The 24,816-nt window shown below is 39.5% G+C and overlaps 1 protein-coding gene across 2 annotated transcripts in view; it reads right to left on the reverse strand.

Moving 5' to 3' along the window:
* Positions 1–24,816, reverse strand: part of NEGR1 (neuronal growth regulator 1) — a 570,461-nt gene that overhangs the window by 304,876 nt on the left and 240,769 nt on the right. For both annotated transcript variants that reach the window (XM_045027839.1, XM_045027838.1), the window contains exon 2: positions 15,068–15,300. In XM_045027839.1, coding sequence (XP_044883774.1) covers positions 15,068–15,300 — 233 coding nt within the window. The remainder of the gene's footprint in view (positions 1–15,067; positions 15,301–24,816) is intronic.

The following is a 24,816-nucleotide window of genomic DNA, read 5'->3' on the forward strand; positions in this document are numbered from 1 at the left end:
ACTTCACAAACATTGCAAAGACTGAATCAATACATTAATATTTAGGAGGCATTAAGGAGGCTTATTAAACAAATAAAAGGGCTGGAATATTATACTGGAAATATGAACCATATTTAAATTGAAAACATTGATCATCATTATGGACTGAATCTATAAATTGTATTTACATATACAATTATTTCCAATTCATTATATACAAAGTGTATCAAATGTTTAAGAAACCAAAATATAGATAATCCACAGAAATAAAATGAGAGAGAAGTAAGAATAGGAATTTATATAAGTCTCTCACACATGTGGACCTGATTCTGCATGCCTTATTTACAGTAGTCCCAAAAGTGACCTGGGATGTGGCCCAGTAGTGAATCAAAATTTCCTCACCATTTTAGTCTTTGCCTTCCAATCTACAGCCCTCATCAGGTGCATGGGATAGGGAGCATACTAACCAAATCTTTCCATGTTCTCATCCTCCTTTATAAAGCCTGAGAAACTCCATCAAGAACATGGTATTGAACAAAATGACAGTCACGTGGCTAAGCACTTGATAAAACGCACATGGCTATCTTAACTCTGTCCCATTGTATTTATGTAAGATAACAGTTTTTAAACTGTGGTCCACTGATAGCAGTAAGACCTCTAACTTACTGAACTCTTTCTTAAATATCAATCTTAATATTGTCCAGTAAAAAGTGAAGAATTAAGAAACCGAGCTATTGCTCCTAAATACTACAGGGCTTAATTTCTTTCCTCGATCTTCTTTATTAAGCTTCAAAATTATTCAAAGATACAACTCTACCAGAGCCAGAGCATTAGAATATGGCTTTTCCTAGGATAGTTCAATGGTATCTGTGACCCAGGGTGCTTGGGATAGCCCTCACTGAAAATGCCAAGGTTAGGGGAGGCTGCAAAAGGGAGGGCAGATACTCCCAAAACTGGGGGTTAACACTGAGGTTAAACTCACCAACCAGTCACAGACTGTACTTCTGATCATAGGTGCCGAGTTTCTAATCTGCCGGGGGGGCTCCCCGCCGGTCCCACCCAGGCCACGCCCCCACTCCACCCCCACCTCGCCTCTTCCCCACCCCTTCCCTGCCCAGATCTGCCTCCCCCCCCCAAGCACTCTGCGTCCTCGCTCCTCCCCCCTTCACTGCCCCCAGCACCTCCAGATGTCGCAAAACAGCTGATCCACAGCAGGCGCTGGGAGGGAGGTGGATGCGCAGATCAGCAGGGTCCACCATCGGACGGAAGGTGCTGGGGGGAAGGGGAGGCACTGATTGCATTCCAGTTCTCTGGCTCCATGATTTGCATGCCCCTAATTGCATTCCAGTTCTCTGGCTTCTAATCAGCACCTAGGTCCAGTACAGTGAGAAGTTATTTAAAAAACTCTTCTCACTATACAAAATGGTCATCTGAACCAAAGGGCCAGCCACATTGCCAGGTCACTATTAGGTCGGCTCTTACCCAAAATAGCAGTATTGGTGAGTTTGCTGGTTTGAAAGTCCCTCAGGAACACATCCACAGCTTGGTGGGTCATTCAGTCCTTTGTTCAGAGCTTCGTTTGTAGAATACAAAATGGTAGGAGGTATTTCTGTGCTAAATTGGGGCTATGTCTGCGCAAGTAATGAATTCTGATGGATATTGTGAAGGTGTATTATGAAAAACTGCTGTTTTATGAGTGCCCACATATATGTGGATCCACCATTGCAGCCAGGGCCTGTAGCATGTACACTCCAGACAGATACAATGGGAAGCACTTAAGGTTAACAATGATACTTAAACTTCACCCAGAGGTTATGTAAAAAGTAGCTGTATCCTTAGAAAAAAACAGTTTAGCTGATTCATCCGGGGGCGGGGGAGGTAGGAGCAGTTGAAAGTCACTAGGAGGAGAACAAAACCAGGGCAGGTTAAAATAAACACACAGGAACAGGGGCCAGACAGGAAGAAGCAGCATGGGGCAGGAGGGAGAAAAGTCACAGAAGGTGGGAAGGGGCTCCAAGAGGGAGAGGACAAGCTAGCATGCAACAGCCTGCATGAAGACAGGATATCTTGCCTGTCTGCCTGCCTTCCTGGACCCAGATGGTTCCCAAGGGCTTGCAGGGTCCAAGGCAGGTGGGGCAAGGAGCTCCATTTCTGAGAAAGGGTAGCAGACTGAGAGTCAGTGCTCAGGAAATGTGCCAGAGGCCAAAGGAGGAACCAGTGGTTTAGCCTGTTGACAGTCTAGAAGCTCAACACGCTTTGGGGGATCCAGAGCACAGAGGCTTGGACTCCCTCACAGTAGTCCTACTGGTTGGTCAGGAAGAGGCACTCGCTAGGATCTATGACAATTTCATTTTCTGATTTTGGTAATAGAAAATCTAACATTTAAATCATCAGTTCATGAGTTAGCATCTAGCTCTGATGAAGACTGAATTGACTAAGACCTCCTTCTAAACTTGTAATTAATTACTGCTACGTCTCACTTCCCTTTAATAAGGTCATTGAAATAATGTTAACTGAAGATTGCCCTCTATATACATCCAAGGGATGCATTAGTCCTGTTTGGCCATAACATCACACTCGGAGCTCATGTTCAACTGATTAACCATCCACCATGAACCAAGTCTTTTTCAAAGTCACTGCTTCCCAGGATAGAGTCTCTCATTCTGTAAATATGGCCCACATTCTTTGTTTTTAGATGCATATTGTGTGCACGTACCTAACTTATAAAAGAATCTGGATCACTTGATATCAGTGACCTGTTCTCTTGCCCTCTTTACTACATCCTCAACCTGTATGTCTTCTGCAAACTTTATCAATGACTATTTTATGTTTTCTTCCAGGTCATTGATATCTTGGCATAGGTATCAATGAACCAGACCCCACTAGAATCACATCCACTCAGTGATGTTCCCCTATTTACAGTTACATTTTGAGACATATTGGTTAGTCAGTTTTTAATCCATTTAATGTGCATCAACTGAATTTTGTATTTCTTAATCAAAATTTTGTGCAGTACCAAGTCAAATGGTATGAGGTAATGGTATAGTATCCCATTAAAATTTTACTTTTTCCTCACTGAACCAGATCAAGAACATCACGCAAAAATGGCACACAAAAGAAGATTCAAAATGAGTTTGGAATGATTGTATGTAAAGATCTCAGTGCAACAGAGAAATTCACCTAGAGTAGGATTTCATCATAAATGATTTTGTAATCTTGGCACCTGTTCCTGATCCCAGTGAAGTCACTGAGAGTTTGGGATAAGGCTTGAGTCTTTATTTTCTTTAATTTCTAATGTGTAGCATACAATTCCTAGCCTTCAAATTCTTCCTGCCCTGAAGGAAGGGAAAGCCCTTTTTTTTCCTATACAAGAACTCATTGTTATTCAGTGGCATTCACCATGTAACACCATTTTAAAGGACTGGAACTTTGCTTTAAAAAATATCTTCTGTTTCTAATACTTTGTGTTTTAGACTCTGCTGCCAATTATCCATATGCAACATAAAGAGAGAACTAGCACTTTGGTTATGTGATTTTGCTATCTCTTTGTATCTCTTTTTTGCTTTTTATTTTCATTATTTTTTTCCCCAATAGCACATGTTGTTTCTAATTTTTCAGAACAAAAGAATGAACAATACTAAAAGCAAACACAAAAGCTGCTTCTGTAGAAGTTAGTTATGCCATCCCTATGAACCCTATTCAGCAGAGAGGATATATAGCTCTATAGCATCAATTAGCTACTTGAGGTTCATAAGAGTCTCCGTTATTTCAAACAGATCTACCCCGAGATCAAAGTCATTCCTTATAAATGTGTAAGTCTCATATCTTTGCCTTTTTTACCAGAGAATATGGAGGGTGAGTTTATTCTCAGTGAAAATATGAGACATCCTTTCAAAAAATGTTTGCATCCTTGAAGCCAGGCACTAGCCAACCTGAACCTTGATGCCCACACTGCTCTGAAGGGAAACTACACAAACAAAGGTTAGTTCACCTTTTATCTCTAAGTTGCTGCTTCAAAGCAAGCCCAAGGCAACGATGACTACCTTCTGATGACTATGCAGAGGCCTGTATATAATGAGTGGTTGATCTCACTTTGTACCTGACAGTCATCCACAGCATAAAGCCACCTTTGTACAATTAATAATTGTTACTGGGTGGAAGCCTCAGCAGAGACCAAGAATTGAATTGGAATGGAGATAGAACCAAGAAATAGATTCTTGCCCAAGATCGAGGTTGAGAAGCTGTGGGGAAACTTCGAGCGCTGCTGTTCCTGCTGTGCCAGTTCAGTGCATAAATACGGGATTTTTTTTTCTTTACAGAGCTGTCAGTGTAGCAGCTTTCCTCAGGGCTAAATTTACTAAAATTAAAAGGGAAACACACACAGGATAGTTGGACTTTCAGTTGAATCTTTAAGATGGTTTTATATCCTTTTCAATGTGGTTTTTAGGCTTGGCCCAGATGTGATCCCTCAAATACAACTTAAAACAAATTTAAAATAACCCCAGATTTTACACGGAGTACAACACCCTGTAACTGCTAATACTGGTACCTGGCTGCTGTCCTCCTAGTATGCTACAGTAAGATATGTCTACACTGCAGTTGAAAACCTGTATCTGGCTTGTGCCAGCTGTCTCAGGCTAAGGGGCTGTTTAATTGCAGTGGAGATGTTAGGGTTGCGGCTGGAGCCCAGACTCTAGGACCCTGAGAGGTGAGAGAGTCACCCGCAATCTGTGTACCTCAATTAAACAGCCTCTTAGCCTGAGACCCATGAGCCTGAGTCAACTGGCTCAGGTCAGCTGTGGGTGTCAAAATGCAGTACAGATATACCTAAGTCAGCATTTGAGGAAGATCTTCTCTGGGACACAGTGAGGTTTCTGGGAAATACACTCTCCCAAGATAATGACATTATATATTATACATCGTTATAGAAAAAAAAATTTCCAAAGTCCCTGGCCTTTTCAGTTTACATTTTCCAAGTGATTTGTCTTAGTTAAGATTCTTTTTGGTGGAACTTTTGCCCCACATTATCCATACTGCAAGTAAAAATAAACAAAAAATACACTAGAAGTAAAGAAAGAGGAAGGAAGCACAAGGAGAATTCCATGTACAAAAGTGATTTAAAAAGTCATAAGATGCTTGAAAGTGTCAACAGAATGGGCTGACTGTAACAGAGTAGAAATACATGGGGTTGGATCAAGTGCCTTGTATAGCTAACCAACTGGAACACACACATCTTGCAGAAGATATATTTGATCCTGTGTGCATTTTTTAAAAAAGATACGGATTTTGCATGCTAGTATAAAACACAGAATATAAGAGGGCATGCAGCTGATAGCCTAAATGGAAAAAAAATTGAAGGGGGTAAAATACTAGTCAGCATTATGAGTTTTGTATGAATAGTGCTGCAAAATTTGGAAAGTCTGAACAGCAAGTGCTAAGCTTCAGAATGTTGATGGCCAAAACCTAGAAACTCTGATTTTGACTAAACAGTGCTCCTTGCAGCTACCTAATTGATCTGGTCCTGATCTACCTTACTTATACTCATTACGTTATTAATTGCCATTATAAAGATTGTTTGCTGTCTTCTAGTATCTATGTTGATCTCAAAATATTTGAGAAACTAAGTGTGTGATGTAATATCTTATTTTGGACCAACTTATGTTGGTGAAAGAGAGAACCTTTCGAGCTTACACAGATCTCTTCTTCAGGTCTACCTTCTTCTAATGTACTCAACTGTGAAGTCTGATATAAAGGCTGGTTATTTAGGATATAAAATGCTCCTGGTTCCAATTGCTGTTGAATTTTTGTTGAGGTTACTTTAATTGACACTGAAAGTTTTCCCAACATTTCTGCAATTAGTCTGTCATTACATGGGATAAAACCCATGCAATAAAAAAAAGATGAAGAAAATAATTGCTGCTGTTACTATATGTCAGGTTTGCAGAGAGTTTGTTTAAAGTTAAAAAATTTCCAAATCTAATTTGTTCTAATGAACAGAGAGGCTGAGTGGCATGTTAATGCAGTCAGACTTGACAGGAGGTTTTTTTGGCATCAAAAAATTGAAAAATGGCTTGACATGCATTTCTTTTCTTCTGGGCTGTCATAACTGAAAAGAGAACAAGTAGAAGAACTGAAGGGAAAAAACAGAAAAGCAGGGAAATAATATCTGTAACTAATGCTAGATATATTACCTCTACTAAATAGACTTTCAGATATGGACTGGACTGGCCTGGCCTCACTCCAGAACATGTACCCAGGATCTTTTGAGTGCAGAGAATTCTACTCCTTATGCTATCTGAAAAAAAATTAGGCCCTTCAGCCATTACTCACATCTTCCCTTGAAATAGTACTGTAGAGCTTTCCCATTGTGTTTACCCTGCTTCTCAGTAACTTTAACAAGATCTTGATTATCTGCTGTGTCATAGACTTCGCTGTGTTGAGCAGATCATTCAAAACTGTCACAAGGTGATGGCTGGGATTTCCAAAGAAGCCTATGGAATAAGGGTGATTTCAATGGGATTTGGGGGCCTACTTTTCATATAGAATAAGAGGTAGAGTCTTTGTACTAAAAAGATCCTGGGTACATGTTCTTGAGTCAGGCCAGTCCATCCAGATCTGAAAGTCTATTTATCAGAGGTAACATATCCAACACTAATTTAAGATATTATTTCCCTGCTTTTCCTTCTTTGAAAACATCAGCCAATATGACCATACCTATTGTGTAGACAATTTATCATATATATCCTTTCTCTCCAGATGTTACTGCATCTATATTGCCTCACCTTCCTCAAAAGCTTGGCCACGTATGGAAAGTTAGATACAGTGGACAATTAACAAACATATTCACATAGAGCAAGGTCTTCTTTTACAAAGACTTCACTACTACTTACTAAAGCCAAAAGAAAAAGTCTCAATTTTAGATGATTGTCAAACAGCTCACCAATGCTGAATAAGAAAAGCAACACAAGCTCCCAACATTCAAAAAGGAATTGTGCTGGCCATAGATGCAAGCTACTGATAGTTGGATGAAGGCCAGAAAATATACTGGACAACTCTGAAATGGAAGAAGATAAAACTAAATAAGGAAAGCTGACAATTGTGGAAATGAGATGGAAAAGCTACAGGTCTTTTTTCCTTCAAAATGACCATTTAGATGCTCTATAAGCCTTTTAACTAAAGAAATATATTTGAGACAGCAAGTTTAAACCAGTGAGTAGCACATTCCTGGTAAGCGTGTTCTGTTGTAAAAGTCAGCAGCTATGAGAGTAAGGGCATGGTTTAGCAAGTACTATCTTTTCACCATAAACTCTCTTTAAAAATCAACTGTGCATGTTTAATAGATTTACAGTAACATACAAATAGCTTACTCTAATAAAATTATGTGGATTATTTGAATAGGCCTTTTATTTTTTTAAGCAATTAATTCATTATTAAAGCCACCCTTTGTTCACTCTTCCATTGTTCACTGTGATTTCTAGATGTACAGGCAGAGTTCTCTGAAGTTCCACTGGTCCTATGGACCTTCATAACAATGGGGGAAATAAGAAGGAAATGGCCCCTTCAGGAAACCCATGAATAAGTAGATCCCTACTCGTTTGGCATTTGCCTTCTGCACACAAGTTGATGTTTGAGGAAAAAGCAGGATTGGGAAACTGCAGGCCAAACTGGTCTAATGGCCACAGTCAAGCCATCAAATAAATGGAGAGTGAGAGTTGAATAAAAAAGCCCTGTGGCTGACAAACGTCCCTCAAGATAATCCATTGTGGAATAGCGTCACCCTGCAGGTGCATTGCCCTCTACTCCCTGTTTGGCTTCTGTAGGAAGTCCTCCCAAGCCAGAATACTTTAAACTGAGATTCCCCCTGTGAGGGGTTTCATTTATTAAGTCTCTTAAAGCATATCAATTAGTCTTTAGCAATTAGTCAGGTCCAACCCTTGTTCCCTCCTTAAGCCAGGAGTTCCACTGTCCTTCTAGGGTCTCTGTTGATAACTCAGGCCAGCTGCTGACTTCAATCAGGTTCTCTGAGCTGGCCTCTATTCATTCTGTCCTTTTCATGTAGACAGACTTCTTTCAAGTATCCACTCACTATCCCCTCTTTTGGCTCACTGGAGAATTCTCTTTTATCACTAGGCTTGAGACTGATTTAGCCACTTGACCTACCTGTCATGTGGCTGTGATAATAGATGGTTACTTATCTATATTGTAACCATTGCTCTTCGAGATGTGGGTGCAGATCTGTAATCCACTCAGACGTGCACATGCCCAGCACACCAAATCTGGAGAATTTTGCTTAGCAATATCTGTAGAAGCAGCGGTATTGTTGCTGCTGACCCCCAAAGTGTCTCCTCTTTGTAGCTGAGGTATTGTGATACAGAGGCTCACTGAGGATTCATTACTCTGTGTCTACAACTCTTGTCAGGCCTGATATACTCACTATGCCTAATACATGGTTGTCATGATATAAGTGGTATGTAATATATCATTGAAGAACTAATGACTAACTGATCATTAATATTCTTGAGTGATGTATGTATGGGGTATGTACAAAGAGTTATGGATATGTGCTAGAACTGTGATCTTAAACTGTGTTTGGTAAGCAATCATAGAATCATAGAATCTCAGGGTTGGAAGGGACCTCAGGAGGTCATCTAGTCCAACCCCCTGCTCAAAGCAGGATCAAACCCAACTAAATCATCCCAGCCAGGGCTTTGTCAGTCCTGACCTTAAAAACCTCTAAGGAAGGAAAAACGTCTAAGGAAGGATGTATAAGCCCAGTCAACACTAGACAAAGGAATGTGTATTTGTTTGTCTGACCAGCACAGTTTCAGGCCAATGGATGTTGCATCTCTGCCTAGGAGCAGCCAGTACAGGTTGCAGCTTTCAGAGAGCCACCTGAGGTGAGCACCCTTGGATACAGCACCCCGAGCCCCCTCTTGTACCCCAACCAACTGCTCCAAGCCCCCTCCTGCACCCAAACTCCCTCCCAGAGCCTGCGCCCCGCACCATCTCCCATGCCCCAGCTCTGCACCCCCTCCTGCACCCAAACTCCCTCCCTGTTAGTTAACTGGGATTTTTCATGTACAGGCACCCTACATTCCCCCAACATGCTGGATAAAGCAGCTTTTACTATATATTTACATATAAGCAAAACACCCTACTTCCTTTGTGTGCATGCTTGCTGGACTTCAGTACTAGAGTTTCCTCTCCTAGATGCTGAGTCCTATGAAGGCAACTTGTGGTGTTCCTTCCCTGGTACTTGGGAAGACTGCTGTCAGGATTCAGCCAACATAGCAGGAGTGCACCTAAACAAAGCAGCTGTTCTGAGTGGAAAGGCTCCAAGTGAGAACACAGAGCTGCCTCCATCAGTAGAAATGTAAGTCTGGCCACCCTGAAGTGCAGGTCACTTACTGCCATTGGCTTTTTGCAGGAATGACGGGGGGTAAAGCCCGGTAACTGAGGCATGCTCTGGCCCCAGTACCAGAACCCAACAAAAGGAACTGGAATGTGTAACACCCTCTAGAAGGAAACAATATTAAAAACTACCTAATACCAAAACTATAGCTAAATAAGTATCAACTATGTACAAAATAGATACATTGTGAAAAACATGTGACGGCAAGACTAGACAATATGGCAGCTGTCACAGGTGGTAAGAAGGAGGTCGGGGAGGCTCTGCCCTGTATGCCATTGCGCAGCAGCACGAGGCCACGGAGCGAGCACGTGCTGCCTCGACTAGCACTGCTGAGGGGAAATCCTCCAACAACTGTGCACTTGGCGCACAGGCATGTGAAGTGGAATGGATATGTGCAATCACTTTGTCCTCTACTATATTTCAATGTAGAAGTTAACCCACTAGTTACCATTGCTAATCCAATTGTATGCAAACAATATGGCATGATTCGCAGTACATAAAAGTTTTAGTTGAACTCAGATGACTGCAGTTATAGAAGTATTTTCATTACAACTGCATACAAAAAATATTATAAAAAAACTATCTTAGCTATCAATTCAGAGGATTCAAAGGTTTTTGTCCCTACTAATAAAATAAGGTTCTTTATGTAATAAATACACTTGGTTCTTTCAAAGCTACAGCATGACATTGTTGGGTTCAAAGATGCACTGGTTAAAAGTAATTACTGTGACAAAAATTTCACATACAGTATTTGTAAAGGATTTGAGTATACTATCTGGAGTATTAAAGATTGCCATTTTAAATTCTGTTTTATATTAGTTTGCTCATTAAAAATTCAACTGAAAATGTTAATGATGATTACACCAAACACTAATAAATTGAAGCCTTAGGTTACACTTTGCATTTTTGAAGATATAAATGCCTTTGCTTAATAATTAGGCATATTTTTCACTATTGATTCATTATTTCTGATTGTTAGCTTAATTAATTTAAAGCTTTCATTTATGTGTTTTATATGCAATTAGTTTTCAACTTTGTTTTTCAGTTCCTTGTTTGAGGGCATTAACTATTATAAAAATAATCAAAGCAGGGGATTCTTTACTTTGGAACAGTACAATACATATTACCTCTTGTAGCGGGGTTAGCACCCTGCTCTGGAAAGAAAGGGGTTAAAACCAGCTCTGGGAAAGGGCTGCCCCGAGGAGCCAATCAGGGGAAGGTAGGTAGCAGCCAATGCGGGCCGTTAGTGCTGGTATAAAGAGGGCTGTGAGCTAGGAGGCAGGCAGTCTCACTCCAGCCTTGGGGTGGGATGGACCTGGCTGCCTCAGAACACAGGGTACCTTCAATAAAGCAGTGCTGGGGAAGGGACAGGCTAATCTGGGGACCTCAGGCCTGGCAACCTCCCAGGCTGAGGCCTGACGGGAAGGCCTAAGGAGATACTGGGGCTGGAGGGAAAGGCAGCAGGTCCAACCCCCTAGCCAATGATGAGTGGCCATTCCAGACTGCAGTTTGCCCCGGACTAAAGGGGCTAGATGAAGACTGGCAGTGGGTCACTGAGGTGAGGTGGGCTCAGGGGAGTGGGGTTCCCTGGGTGAGGGGCAGCAGCCCAAGGTAAGGGGCACCGTGGTCCGGGAGGGACGTGGGGCCAACACATTGTGGAGATAAAGGGACTGCAGAGGGGCAGGTAACAGGGCGAGACACCGGCCCATAGAGGGCACTCCAGGGCTGAGAGAGCTAATTCCCAGGACGGCCAGCAGGAGGCTCCACGGTGGTGAGTCAGTGCTCTGCTACACCTCTACAGACTCACACTGCTCACATCCTAGTCCTGCGGTGGTGATACAGGAAAAGCCTCCAATTGCAGGATTAGGCCAGGCCTCTTAGCTATTATTTTCTGTGAGAATGCAGGATAAAGAAAACAGGGTGGATTAACGGGGGAGGATAGCTCAGTGGTGTGAGCATTGGCCTGCTAAACCCAGGGCTGTGAGTTCAATCCTTGAGGAGGCCACTTAGGAATCTGGGGCAAAAATTGGTCCTGCTAGTGAAGGCAGGGGGCTGGACTCAATGACCTTTCAAGGTCCCTTCCAGCTCTAGGAGATTGGTATATCTCCAATTACCACCTTTTTTTTATTACCTTATGTTAAAAAAAAAGCCTTGTTTTTTGCCTTCACTGTTAGGGGGTCCTTTCAACAACGGTTCATTTCTATATTTGACAAATGTTTCTTTCAATCTAGTTTAGTCACTTAATTCTTGTTTGCATGGCTTTGCAAACACCACAATTGAGGTGCTGTAATGAAATACTTGAATTCTTTTAAATTTTGTTGGACATCCACTGAGAGTATCGTGGAGCCAGGTCACATATACACTTGTAGTTTAGCTGAATGCTGAGAGAACAGTAGAGAAAAGCTAGGGTCTGCTGTCTAGGCATGTAGCAACATCGGTAATTACTTCCTGCTCTCAGTCTCATTAGGGGCTTCTGTGAGAGCAGAGATGGAAGGCAAATGAATTTCAATGAGCTGCTTGTTTTTTTACCCACCACCTCAGAAGCACTGGGGAGGGGTGTTATCTAGGGCCTTTGTTGTTGTCCTCTGCCTCCTTTCCCCATAGAGGCTCATTGGGAAATATTGCCACAGAGGCTGAAGTAAGTCCAGTCATTTCCATAATAACGTTAAAACAAAACAAACAAACAAACAACAACAAATAGCCAACCAAGAGTCTTGATTTTGTACCATAGAAGTTTTAAATAAAAATCTTTTTACTCATGAATTTCAAAAGCAGTATTCATTTTCATACACAGTTTGTGATAAAGACTATATGGCTTCTTCTTATTCCCATACCATTTGAAGAGATCGCATATAACACTTGTGCCTTCTTGTATTGCGGAATGCACCTTGCTAGCATAAGGGAAATGAGAATATTTCCCTCCAACTATATTTGGCATCAGTGTTAAAATGCAAAGGCAATAAACCCTTCCTGAACTTAGCACATGATTATGTATTTTAAAATGATGACAAGGCAGAATACTAGGAGCCACATAGAAGACCTACAACAAATTGACAGATATACACATATTACCTCTGCTGGAGACAATAGACACGGTCACTTCAAAGATACAAAGTTTTTGGTATTTCTATTTGTGTATACACATACACTGTTTCACTGATGTTTTTATTTGTTCTATTTTCAACTGTCAACACAGTAAAGAAATTTGTCAAGTTTTTTTTTTAATATTGTACTGACATTGTCTGAAATTTTACCAGATACATCTCATATGAGATACATACTTTCTTCCCTTGCTTTTGCACCCTCAGAGAGAACAATACACGGATGTTAGAAATAATTTTCACTCAGGTTTATTTCTTTTAATCATACATAATTCCTGTGCTTTCAGACATTTGGGGCTACATTCTATGCTGCAGCAGATGGGGTAGTATATCATAGAGCTGATTAGAGTTAGGATTCTCTGCCACATTCCACCACAGCATAGGTTAATACAGCCTGGGAGTTCCTCTAGCCTGTGCCAGATGGCAGTAGTCTCCAAGAGACTGTCAACAAGCTTGAGATGGCTGAAGTGATCTCCTGCCATGCACCCTCCCTGCCCCAACATACCCCTACACAGGAGATGGAGGCAAGGTGACACAGGAGGCTGGTATACCAATTCTACACTTACTGGGGAGTCGGGACTTGATCCCTTGAAGGAGATACCAAGCATAATAGATTCTTCTCTGTGTGCTGCATGGGCAGTGCAATGGGTGCAGAGGAGGGCTGGGAATCTATGTACAGGTTCTTAAAGAAGCAGAAAACCAAACTAGTAACACACATGAAGTTAAATGACTGTGTAGCTATAGCTGACTGTTATTCATTTATTGAAAAGGAGTAATACTGGGCCAAATTCTGTTCTCATTTGATATTCCCCATGCAAGTCAATGGGTACTGCACTAATGTAACAAAGCAGCATTTGACTTGTGGTATACAATTTCTTTCTTTCTTTCTTTCTTCTCCCTCGCTACCCCCTCAACTACCACGCTCTACTCCCATTGTTGTTTCTAACTCTAGCATAGCAGCAAACTCTGGATGCTTAGCTTTCTGGAGAACTGTGTACTCTTTCAATAATTTACTTTATCTTGGCTTGAAAATTTATCATGCAAATAATATTTTTAAAGTATGTATCTAAGCATGCATTGACAGGAACTACTAAAATCTGAAGAATAAAAATGTGTGAGACAGCTTGTTTTAGCATGCAGATAATCATCTCTACTTAAGGACAATTGTTTCTCTGACATCTACTTACTGCTTGACTTGACCCTGTTTGACTTACTGATGTTTGTCCCTCTTGAACTTATATTAATATAACTGAAAAACTGCTTCAATGCCAATCAATTTCAATGAATAATTACATTTATAAACAGCATCATATGATTAAGGTTTTTACTTTACCTACTATATGCATTTCTGAGCTCTGGAAAACAAAGTAACTGCAAAACTACAGTAATCCCACATCAACTACTGGAGTACAAACTTTCTGTGTCCGAGCATTACCTGTTTGGCTTGTTGATGAGGCAATTATTAATTTAAAATTATAATATAAAGATGTTTATCATATTTTTTAAAATATAAACTACTTGACACTACAAATACTGCTATCATATCCTCTCTAATAACAGAAAAGATAAAATAGTATCTGAAAATAAATGAATCCCTGCAAGTAATAAAGAGTAACCACATTTTGAGGAGACTAATACCTCATTTAAAGGCCACAAAAGAATAACCACAGAGCTCACTTTTACAGGACAATGGCTTGACATAAGTACCACTTATGCAGGAATGAAATCAAGCTAATTTTGGCATCAATATGGTGATAATCTGTCCATAAGAATGAGTTGTGTTTGAACAACTCCAGCCTATACTGCGTCAGTCTCTATCTAACACAATAGCTTCCTGATCCACCTTACTTTCTAAATGCACATGTACAGAGAGAAAAGCAGGACTGTTCAGTTAGCATTAAAACTAGTGTATCTTGTACAAAAGGTTGTGCACAATAATTACTGAATGTAACACTAAAAAAAACTTACCACAATTCTTTCACATGGTTGAAAAGGTCACAGAATTTTTTTTCCAATATATGAGGTCCTGGCAATATGTCATGAGATCATGAGGCAATATGAGTGGCTGTCTAAAACATGCTCAGATGCCCATCATCTAGGTCACATTCATTTTCATGATCATGGCTTGAATTTAAAAGGGAAATGAATAGAAGTAGGTAGTTCACTATCTACCTAAACAAGGCAATAGAGCTGAGGATTTTGTATGAGCTGTGCTGAAAAGTTCATAGATTATAAGGCCAGAAGGGACCACTGTGATCATCCAGTCTGATCACTTGTATAATACAGGCTATCGGACTTCCCTGAATTAATTCCTGTTATAACTAGAAAAACATCCAATCTTGATTTTATAAGTTAGTGTAATCATTATGGTGTCCAAAATCCATGGGAGAGGTGATGTAACATAAATATAATAAAATTAAACCCGACATTCTAGAGGATGCATTCTGATCACAAGGTTACTGTGCATTAAGCAGAGAACATATTTTAAAAAAATTAATAAAGGACTGTTTTACTTTAAATACTGATTTTTTCAATACATTCCTAATAATGCTGTGCAATTGGTTAAAACACATACCTTGTACAGTTAAGTGCACCTGCATTGTTCTCGGAGTGTGTTGGGTCTGCACAGAACAAGTGTATGGACCGTCATCCGTCACATCTACATCCTGTATCTGTAGACTGTATTCCCTTTTATTTGCTGTTGCAATTGAAACTCGAGGATCTACTGACCACTTATCACCTCCTGCAAAAATAATACTTGACCGGTTCAGCCAGGCACCTTTTGAAGCTCCATCTTCCAAATAACACCTGTGAATGACCAAAGGGAGAAAAAGATTAATAATCAGAATGAAAATATAGAGAGAGTTGTATGTTTGTTAGTTATTTGTTTTCACACTATGTTTCAATATTTCATATGACTTCTTTATTTCAGTCTTCACCGAGAAGTCTGAAGGAATGCCTAACATAGTGAATGCTAATGGGAACAGGGTAGGTTTAGAAGAGAAAATAAAAAAAGAACAAGTTAAAAATCTCTTAGATAAGTTAGATGCCTGCAAGTAACCAGGGCCTGATGAAATGCATCCTAGAATATTCAAGGAGCTAGCAGAGGAGGTATCTGAGCCTCTAGCTATTATCTTTGGAAAATCATGGGAGACAGGAGAGATTCTGGAAGACTGGAAAAGGGGAAGCAACCCAGGAAACTACAGACCAGTTAGTTTAACTTCCGTGCCAGGGAAGATAATGGAGCAAGTAATTAAGGAAATCATCTGCAAACACTTGGAACGTGGTAAGGTGATAGGAAATAGCCAGCATGGAATTGTAAAGAACAAATCATGTCAAACCAATCTGATAGCTTTCTTCGATAGGATAACGAGTCTTGTGGATAAGGGAGAAGCGGTGAATGTGGAATACCTAGACTTTAATAAGGCATTTGATACGGTCTCGCATGATATTCTTATCAATAAACTAGGCAAATACAACTTAGATGGGGCTACTATAAGGTGGGTGCATAACTGGCTGGATAACCATACTCAGAGAGTAGTTATTAATGGTTCCCAATCCTGCTGGAAAGGTATAATGAGTGGGGTTCTGCAGGGGTCTGTTTTGGGACTGGCTCTGTTCAATATCTTCATCAATGACTTAGATATTGGCATAGAAAGTATGTTTATTAAATTTGCAGATGATACCAAACTGGGAGGGATTGCAACTGCTTTGGAGGATAGGGTCAAAATTCAAAATGATCCTGACAAATTGGAGAAATGGTCTGAGGTAAACAGGATGAAGTTTAATAAAGACAAATGCAAAGTGCTCCACTTAGGAAGGAACAATCAGTTTCATACATACAGAATGGGAAGAGACTGTCTAGGAAGGAGTATGGCAGAAAGGGATCTAGGGGTGATAGTGGACCACAAGCTAAATATGAGTCAACAGTGTGATGCTGTTGCAAAAAAAGCAAACGTGATTCTGGGATGCATTAACAGGTATGTTGTGAGCAAGACACAAGAAGTCATTCTTCCATTGGTCAGGCCTCAGCTGAAGTATTGTGTCCAGTTCTGGGCACTGCATTTCAAGAAAGAGGTGGAGAAACTGGAGAGGGTCCAGAGAATAGCAACAAGAATGATTAAAGGTCTAGAGAACATGACCTATGAAGGACGGCTGAAAGAATTGGGTTTGTTTAGTTTGGAAAAGAGAAGACTAAGAGGGGACATGATAGCAGTTTTCAGGTATCTAAAAGGGTGTCATAAGGAGGTGGGAGAAAACTTGTTCATCTTAGCCTCTAAGGCTAGAACAAGAAGCAATGGGCTTAAACTGCAGCAAGGAAGGTTTAGGTTGGACATTAGGAAAAAGTTCCTAACTGTCAGGGTGGTTAAACATTGGAATAAACTGCCTAGGGAGGTTGTGGAATTTCCATCTCTGGAGATATTTAAGAGTAGGTTAGATAAACATCTATCAGGGATGGTCTAGACAGTATTTGGTCCTGCCATGAGGGCAGCGGACTGGACTCGATGACCTCTCGAGGTCCCTTCCAGTCCTAGAGTCTATGAATCTATGAATAACTACAACTTATTAGACATGGGCCTAAAAAGTTGCAAGTCATTTAGAAATTCAGAAACCGAGTTTACTTTGGCTCCAAATACAGGGGAATCGTCCTTATAGCTTGCAATGAAAAGGTTTACACATAGAGAACTTCATTATCATCTCCTCCCTCTCTAAGTCTGCATTTTCAAATTGTAGCTGATCTGTGGCTACTGAGGACTTCAATAATCTCTGAAGTAAACCCCATGACCACTTCTGATGACAACAGGATAGAACTCAGTTCCTTCTGCTCCAAAAATCACAGTCCCCTATCACTTGGCTCAAGGGGAATCTCCCTTAACTGTCAGATTATTAAGAAATGTTAACAATTACAATTCAGATTCCATCCAGTAGTGATCGGGATCGAGGTACATGCTATCTAGTATGAAAATTACTCTTCTTTTTCTTCCAAAATGAGTTTCTCCTCATTTGGTAAAATATTTGAAAAATTCTTTTCCCTTTACTATTTTTAGTGCCATTTCACAAGACTGAAAATTAAGTTAAATATATAATTGTACTATTCCTTTTTATGCTCATCTTATTTATCATTTCTAAGTTTTATGTTGTACAATATTCACTATTTATGTAAGCATAGCTCCTATTAGATTGCCATGCCTAGACAACAACCAAATATAAAGCATATTTCAACTACATCAAAATAAATGGAAGTGGATCAGCAGTATGTTAATGATTCAAACTAGTATAATTGGTTTATAGTACACTACTGTAGTTTTGTACAATTATTGTTTATTAAAGAAGCAATTACCAAAAAAATAATGTGCAATAGGGTATACTAAGCGATTTAATTGGAGCTCTGCAAGTAACTCCCTGCACATTAAGATGTAGATATACCCCCAATGAATGTGACAAACTCCTGTCTTTCTAAACTTCATTTTGAAAGTCTTCCTCTACAAATTAAAGACTAATTCTTTTGAAGGAGTACAAAGCACAGCTACAGAATGAAAATATACATTGAAAAAGTTTGATAGCATCTTTACACATTACACTGGGGATCTGAACACAGTGCTTGAGATTGCTACAAAATTGCAAGCTGAATGCAACAGGGTGGGTTGCTGCTAACTGTATGAAACTAATCAGTTGAAAAATATTGTGAAGATATATTTCAGAATCTAATTTGCAGAAATTAGTAGTAAGCACTGTCATAAGACCATTTGCCAGTTTAAGCCAGTAGCCCCCTACATTCAAATTATCTGAATTCATTTTGCAGAAATTGGCAGAGCCAGTCTTGAGGGGGATTCATGAAGCCCAAGGCCATGGCTTGCCTGCCACTGTCCCTGATAATGGGATGCAAGGGGTGTAAAAGCTAATGCCAAATTTCATTCTTTAAAAAACAAAAAACCTAGCCCTTTTTGTTGCTTAGAAAGCCTTAAAATGTAACTTGATAATTTATTACTATGATAATTCACATATTAACTACAGCCCCAAAGGCTGTTGTTTGTGGCCTGAGAACCTAATTTTGGACAGACCAGTTTGCAGCTGTGAGGGAGTCAGGGCCTCCTGAGCTGCCACGGATTGTGTTACAGCTGACACAAGCTCCCTCCCATCTGCCAACCAGCTGAGAAACCCAGGTAGCAACTGGTTGTCATGGGGCGAGCAACTCAATGGTGCATTGTGCACCACACCAAGCATGAATTTGGAAGCAAATTGCTCCTGTGTTCTAATCCTTCACATACAGACTCCTTCTGATGCCTAAGGCTTTGTTGCCATCTGAAAATGAGGGAAACAGTTCTTTCTTACCTACCTCACACAGAGGCATTTTGACTGATCATTAACTGATGTTTGTACAATTCTATATAAGTTCTAAATATTAGACACTGATTGATAGGGAAGGGAATCTTGCTGAGACAATGGAATACAGATAGGAACAAGAGAGCGAAAAACCTTAATTTAGAAAAGCACTTAAGCACATGCTTAAAACCATCCATATTCAAGAGAAAACATAAGTAGGTGTTTAATTACAAATATGTGCTTAAGTCTAATTGATTTTATGGGGGCAAAATGTGCTCTTAATTGCTACCTTAAATAGGAATGATCTCCTGAACTGTAATCAGAGACAGGAGATCTGTCGGAAGCAAAGAGAATACATGAAGGCTCAGCAAGGGAGGAGAGAAAATATAATCCAGGAGAGAGCAATGGGATGGACGTTGGATTGGGTGACGATGAAAGAGAATATGAGTGAGAAAGGAGATGTGACTTGTCAAAGAAAGAAGAGAAAATAAGATTAAAAATATACTTAGAACTGAGACAAAAGGAAGAAAATGTTAGGAAGATGGATACAGAACACCACAAGGAGGAAGGAAGGAGAAGGGAATAAGGAAATTGGAGAAGGGAACAGGTAAGAAAAGGCATAATGTTTAGACTAGTGAATGTTACTTATTTATGCTCCTTTTATTTTATTGTACTCCCCTGAAGATGTCTGGTTCTATATGTTTGGGACACCAGGACAGAGATTGAAAGCTCTTCCATGGAGAAAGATTTTTCTTCTTTGTTTACACTAGTATGAGCAGACCTCAGTGGAAAGCTTTGGGCTCCTAAAGGAAGAGTTTCGAGGTCGGAAAAGATTTGGGGGATGTAAACAATCATCTTGAAGACCTTCCCTTAAATCCAAAAGATGATACTGTGTATAGTGGATTGGGGAGGGGCCAGGGCAAAACCCACACTTTGCAGGCACGCTCCAAAGTCCTTACACTACTCTCTGGAAGGTGGTATTTTTTTCTCTAATACCACTCTACAGCAGTTTGATGTGAGGTGTACAGGATTATTTATGAAGGTAGCTTTTGGGTCCAGGTGAATATTTAGATTTTCCTCTCTCTCTAATTCTGCCCAGATACATGCATATATATGTACACACATACACACACACACTAAAAACACTAGCAAAATTGCTTCCCCCTCCCCGCAAAAATAAAATGTTTAGACTGTAAGAAAATAAACCATTTTTGCTCAAAAATATTGAATAATGAAAGTAGCAATTTTAAGGGTACCAATTAAAGATAAAAGTGGAATTTTCCTCAGATTCAAAGTTAAATCACATGAAAATGATGTTCAAAAAGGATAAGTTAGCCAGTTACTTTCACAGCTGTCTCAGCACCCTAATGGGCAGTTCTGAAGCTGTCAAAAGCCTGCAAAGAAGCCAGATGCTGTGACATGTGTTCTGAAAGTTGCAAAATTTCCTCACTGCTCTTCATTTAAACATAGCTCTTTCAACATCAAGGCTTCCATGCTGAGAAAAGGTGAGATAAATCAGTTCTTAAAAGGGATATTATAAACATTAGATTATGTCTAGCTGTTTTATTTGGTCTGGTGATAGTTTCTCACTCTTTTTGAACAATGTGCCAAAGACCAAGTTGTTCTTGCTTGGCCAATTCCCTTTACCATCCAAAGTGAACATCACAAATAGGAGGCATCTGCCAAAAAACAACTTTAAAGTTGATTAACAAAGAGAATATTGTACATTCACTATAATTTACTCACTACAACAAGGGGATCAATTTTCAAGGTTGAGCAAGCATGGTCTTAGGCAGGACTTTTCCCGATGTATAACCAAAAATCATACTTCCCCAGTTTAGGTTCAGTGGCTCTCCTTGAAAATAACTTTTCTGGAACACAGAGACATGACTCAAAGAAAAATGACATTCCAGATCAGGTTCCTGTTCTGTGTGTACCTTTAGAAAGTGGACTTTTAGGAGTGATAAAATATGTGTAAAAAGAAAGATTAATTTTCCCTGAAGCAATCTGCTCCAAAAGACAAAAAATAGGGCTCTATTCTGTGTTGACTCACAATCCGTGCAAATCCACTGAGGCAATAAGATTGAACTAAATGTAAGCCAGGGCAGAATTTGGCCCAAAGATTTCAAGTAGGATAGCTTTAAAATTAGTAAGCACACAGCACTTTGCTGCATTTTCCCAATCCAGCAACAAAAAGGTGGCAAAAAAAGCAATGGAGAAGGTGCCTACAACATTTAGTGTGTACTACAACCAGTCAAATTTATTTGCTGCAGATACATTGTCCTATGAATTCATATTTTTTCTGTTTGTAAATTGCTCCTGATTTGTGAATTTATTAATTACTCGTATGTTCAAAAATACATTTTTGCAGTATTGTGCTAATTCTTCCTTGCCATTTATCCCTTAAAACCACAATTGCTGCATACACTCATCTCTGTTCACTACCCCACTTTTTCAGTGAGCAAAAATACTTTGTTTCAATTTTTTAGGCATTTCACAGTGTGTGATAATTCTGTGCTAACGAAATCAACTACCAAAGATTGTAAAGGTTTTTCCCTTTTTCTTTTGGTTTAAAGCCCATTAACATTATTTAAATAGTGATGAGGGTCAGAGAGATAGCTTAGCTTGTATCCCACCTACTGCCACACAGGAAACTTAGAATGAAATTTGGCCTTGAAACTCACTTCTTAGGTAGATAGGAACATCAGTGAACTGGTACCTTAGTGGCTGTGGGAAGTCTACAGACTGCAGAACTCTCACACTGTTATTGCAACCTCAAAGAGGTAATTTGCCCTCTCAGCCATAAGGGTGAGTGAAATATTCTCTCAGAACATGTGCATCTTGATCTCTGAGGGGGCAGGAAAAGCTAAGATGAAGGGGGAAAGTATCCCAGAATGAAAGTGAATGAATGCCACATGATATCCTTCTGAATAAGACTAAGTTCCTTGATTTCCACTCATGGTGATGAGAGCTCCCTTGGTACATGCCTTGTTTGAGGTCAGGTGGGGTTATAGATCCCCTTCTCTGAGGTGCCTGAGGCTGTTCTACTGTCAAAATAAAAGGACAGACACTGATGAGAGAGCACTACTAAAATGTTTCTTTCCTTATAAGACAGTAGCAAAGCAGCTGTTCAGTAATAGGATACAAACACCACGACAAAAAATGGTGAGGTTTAGAATCTTGTTACAAACTTGAAACTCGGCTTAAGAAGCTGATAGGTTCCCTAAGATTTGCAACCATTTCAGGCAAATTTGGGCACATTTTGTTGTGAACCTGAGAATACATTCAAGGGACCCTGATCTGAGTTATTGTTTTCATGCAGAATAATCCAGAGCTTTCCACTGAGTTTCATTTTGGGGTTAGCTTGATCCCCAAACTCAGAACCTGATTCCAATTCAATTTATTCCAATTCAGTTTTACAGTTTGAATCTATTAGTTGAGTTACTCCTGATTGACTCCACTAGAAGTAAGATCAGGCGCAAAGCCCCAGATCAGTGCATAAAATCTTGTGAATTAAAACTATTAACTTTTCTATGGGTCTCTGTCACAGGGTCTGATACTTGAATCACTTACAACAAGGTGCAGAGCTTATGCATTACTCGTGGTAATAAGCACTGTCATAAGACCATTTGCCCCTACATTCAAATTATCTGAATTTATTGATCATTTATGAATGATAAGACAAAAACCAAAATTGAATTAGGCACCATAAACACCAATAACATAATTTGTCATAAATTAAGGACAAATTATTTATTATAATTAATGGATACTGATTGATAATTAATGTATAATGGGCCCCATCTTTTCTTCTTCCTTAGCTTCTGCTTATCTTTAGACTTCATGCTAGTCACCATAGGATTTCACTTAATGCAATTAATTTTAAAACAATCGCCAAGAAGCACGAATTATGTTTTATGAACAAAGAACAAACATATAGCAAAATTAATTGAACCAAGCATTAAAATAATTAAATAAACACAATATTAATCCTTATTTATCTTATGTTTCTTGAGAAAGTTTTGACTAAACCATAGTACAGTCAGGAGATTGTCTCTGTCTTAAAATGTGACTATGAGAGTGCAATGGAAAAAGTAATTCCTTTTTTTTTTTGACTGAAGGCTGTAATCAAAAATGTTTTACACAACAAGATTTAAAACATCATTTCCAGTGTTAACTGACATAGCTGCATAGGGATATTTCAATATTTCTTCCAACAGTTATCAGAGAATGACTTGCTGCAATTTGCAAGTATCAGATATTATCCTGTCCAATTTCCTTAAAAATCTCTAACCACATCTTCCCTATTCCTCCCTCTTTCCTAGCCTTCTATGCTGTTCTTTCTCCAGGAATAAATCAAGGTGTTTCTTGAACTCATCTTTTTGCTACAGTCACCTTCCCCACAATTAAAACATATATTTATTACTAATTATACAAAATAGTTCTGCTTGAATTTCTTAACTGGGATTTTTTTAAATTATAGCCCTTAGTTCTGAATTTCCACATAATCAATCCAATTTTGGAACTTTTACCTCCCTTACTTTTGCATGACAATGCATCAGGATTCAGCTCAATGTTCTTTTTTTCCACGAAAATCACATGAAATATGCCCCACCCCATCTGACCTTAAAAACATTTTATAATGTAAATTCAGAGACTACTTAGTCTCTTGGCCTCAAGCTTATACAGATAAAGTACAGCAAAAGGGCTCATATTTACTTTTATATCCTGTGCAACCCATTGATTTGAACTGGGCTGCACAGACTACAAGAGCAGATTTGCCCGAGGAACTTCCACATAATTAGTTAGCAGAGTAGACCCATGGAGCCCTTTAAATATATTAGAAACATATTTATCTGAAAAGGTAGTAACCACATTTCTGTGAATTGTGAATTCCATCCAGCAACTATGTATCTGGGTTTATCCTTCCATAGTATTGATTTCTATGAAACAGCCATTTTTTAGGTTATGGCTACACTTTGAGGTGGGTGTAATTCCCAGCAAAAAGAGGCATAGTCATGTTTGCTCTCATTCATAGATTCCAAGGCAAGAAGAGTCCATAGTGATCATCTAGGCAGACCTCTGGTACCCAGCATAGGCCATAGAACTTCCCCAAAATAATTCCTAGAGCAAATCTTTTAGAAAAAAGCATGCAATCTTTATGTAAAAATTGTCAGCAATGGAGACTTCACCACAACCCTTGGTAAATTGTTCCAGTGGCTTATATATGCTTTGTTTCCAGTCTGAATTTGTCTAGCTTCAATGTCCAGCCTTTGGATCATGTTATAGCTGTGTCATTGAGCTAGCATGATAAAAATAGATTGTAGCTGCCTCAGCATAGTGTTGGGAGAGGCTAGTGGCCCTGAGTACATATCTATCTAAACCCCAGACACATACTCAGGGTGGCTTGTCCCTCTCACTGCTTGTGCTGCTGCATCTACCTTTTTTTTTTTAAACATGTGCTAGCTCCATGAGAAACTGTCTGGCTCCTCAAGCTGGGAATTGCACTCCCAGCTTGAAATGTAGACATATGCTAAGTGTGGAATCTTACAAGGTGTCCATGTGGAAAGGGATTGGAGGGTGGAAAAAGAGCAAGTGGGAATCCAGAGCTACAGAGTTAAAAACACAGAACATTTCCTATTTATATCCGGCTTTAATGAAACAATGTTATATGTTGTGAATTGCTTCTTTAACTGAATATGTTCTGAGAATGTGTAAGGCAGAGCTGTATAGAAAATGTTTATAAAACAAATAAAATTATTGACTTTTCAATGAAAATTTTGATTTGTCAATGAAAAACTGAAATCCATTTTTTTTGGGCCATCTAAACCTCCCCAAAAATTGGTTTCTCACTTCTGTTGCTGTGCCTCATACCCTCATTGTTTATGGTGGGTTAGACTCCCTGAATGCATCATGGGAGATGTAATTCACCAAGACCTCACCTCTTGTTGAGATGCTGTGGTGCATCATAGGAGATGTAGTTCAGCCACGGAGCATGGA

The sequence above is a fragment of the Mauremys mutica genome, chromosome 8, assembly GCF_020497125.1.
Source record: "Mauremys mutica isolate MM-2020 ecotype Southern chromosome 8, ASM2049712v1, whole genome shotgun sequence".
Classification (NCBI taxonomy): domain Eukaryota; kingdom Metazoa; phylum Chordata; order Testudines; family Geoemydidae; genus Mauremys; species Mauremys mutica.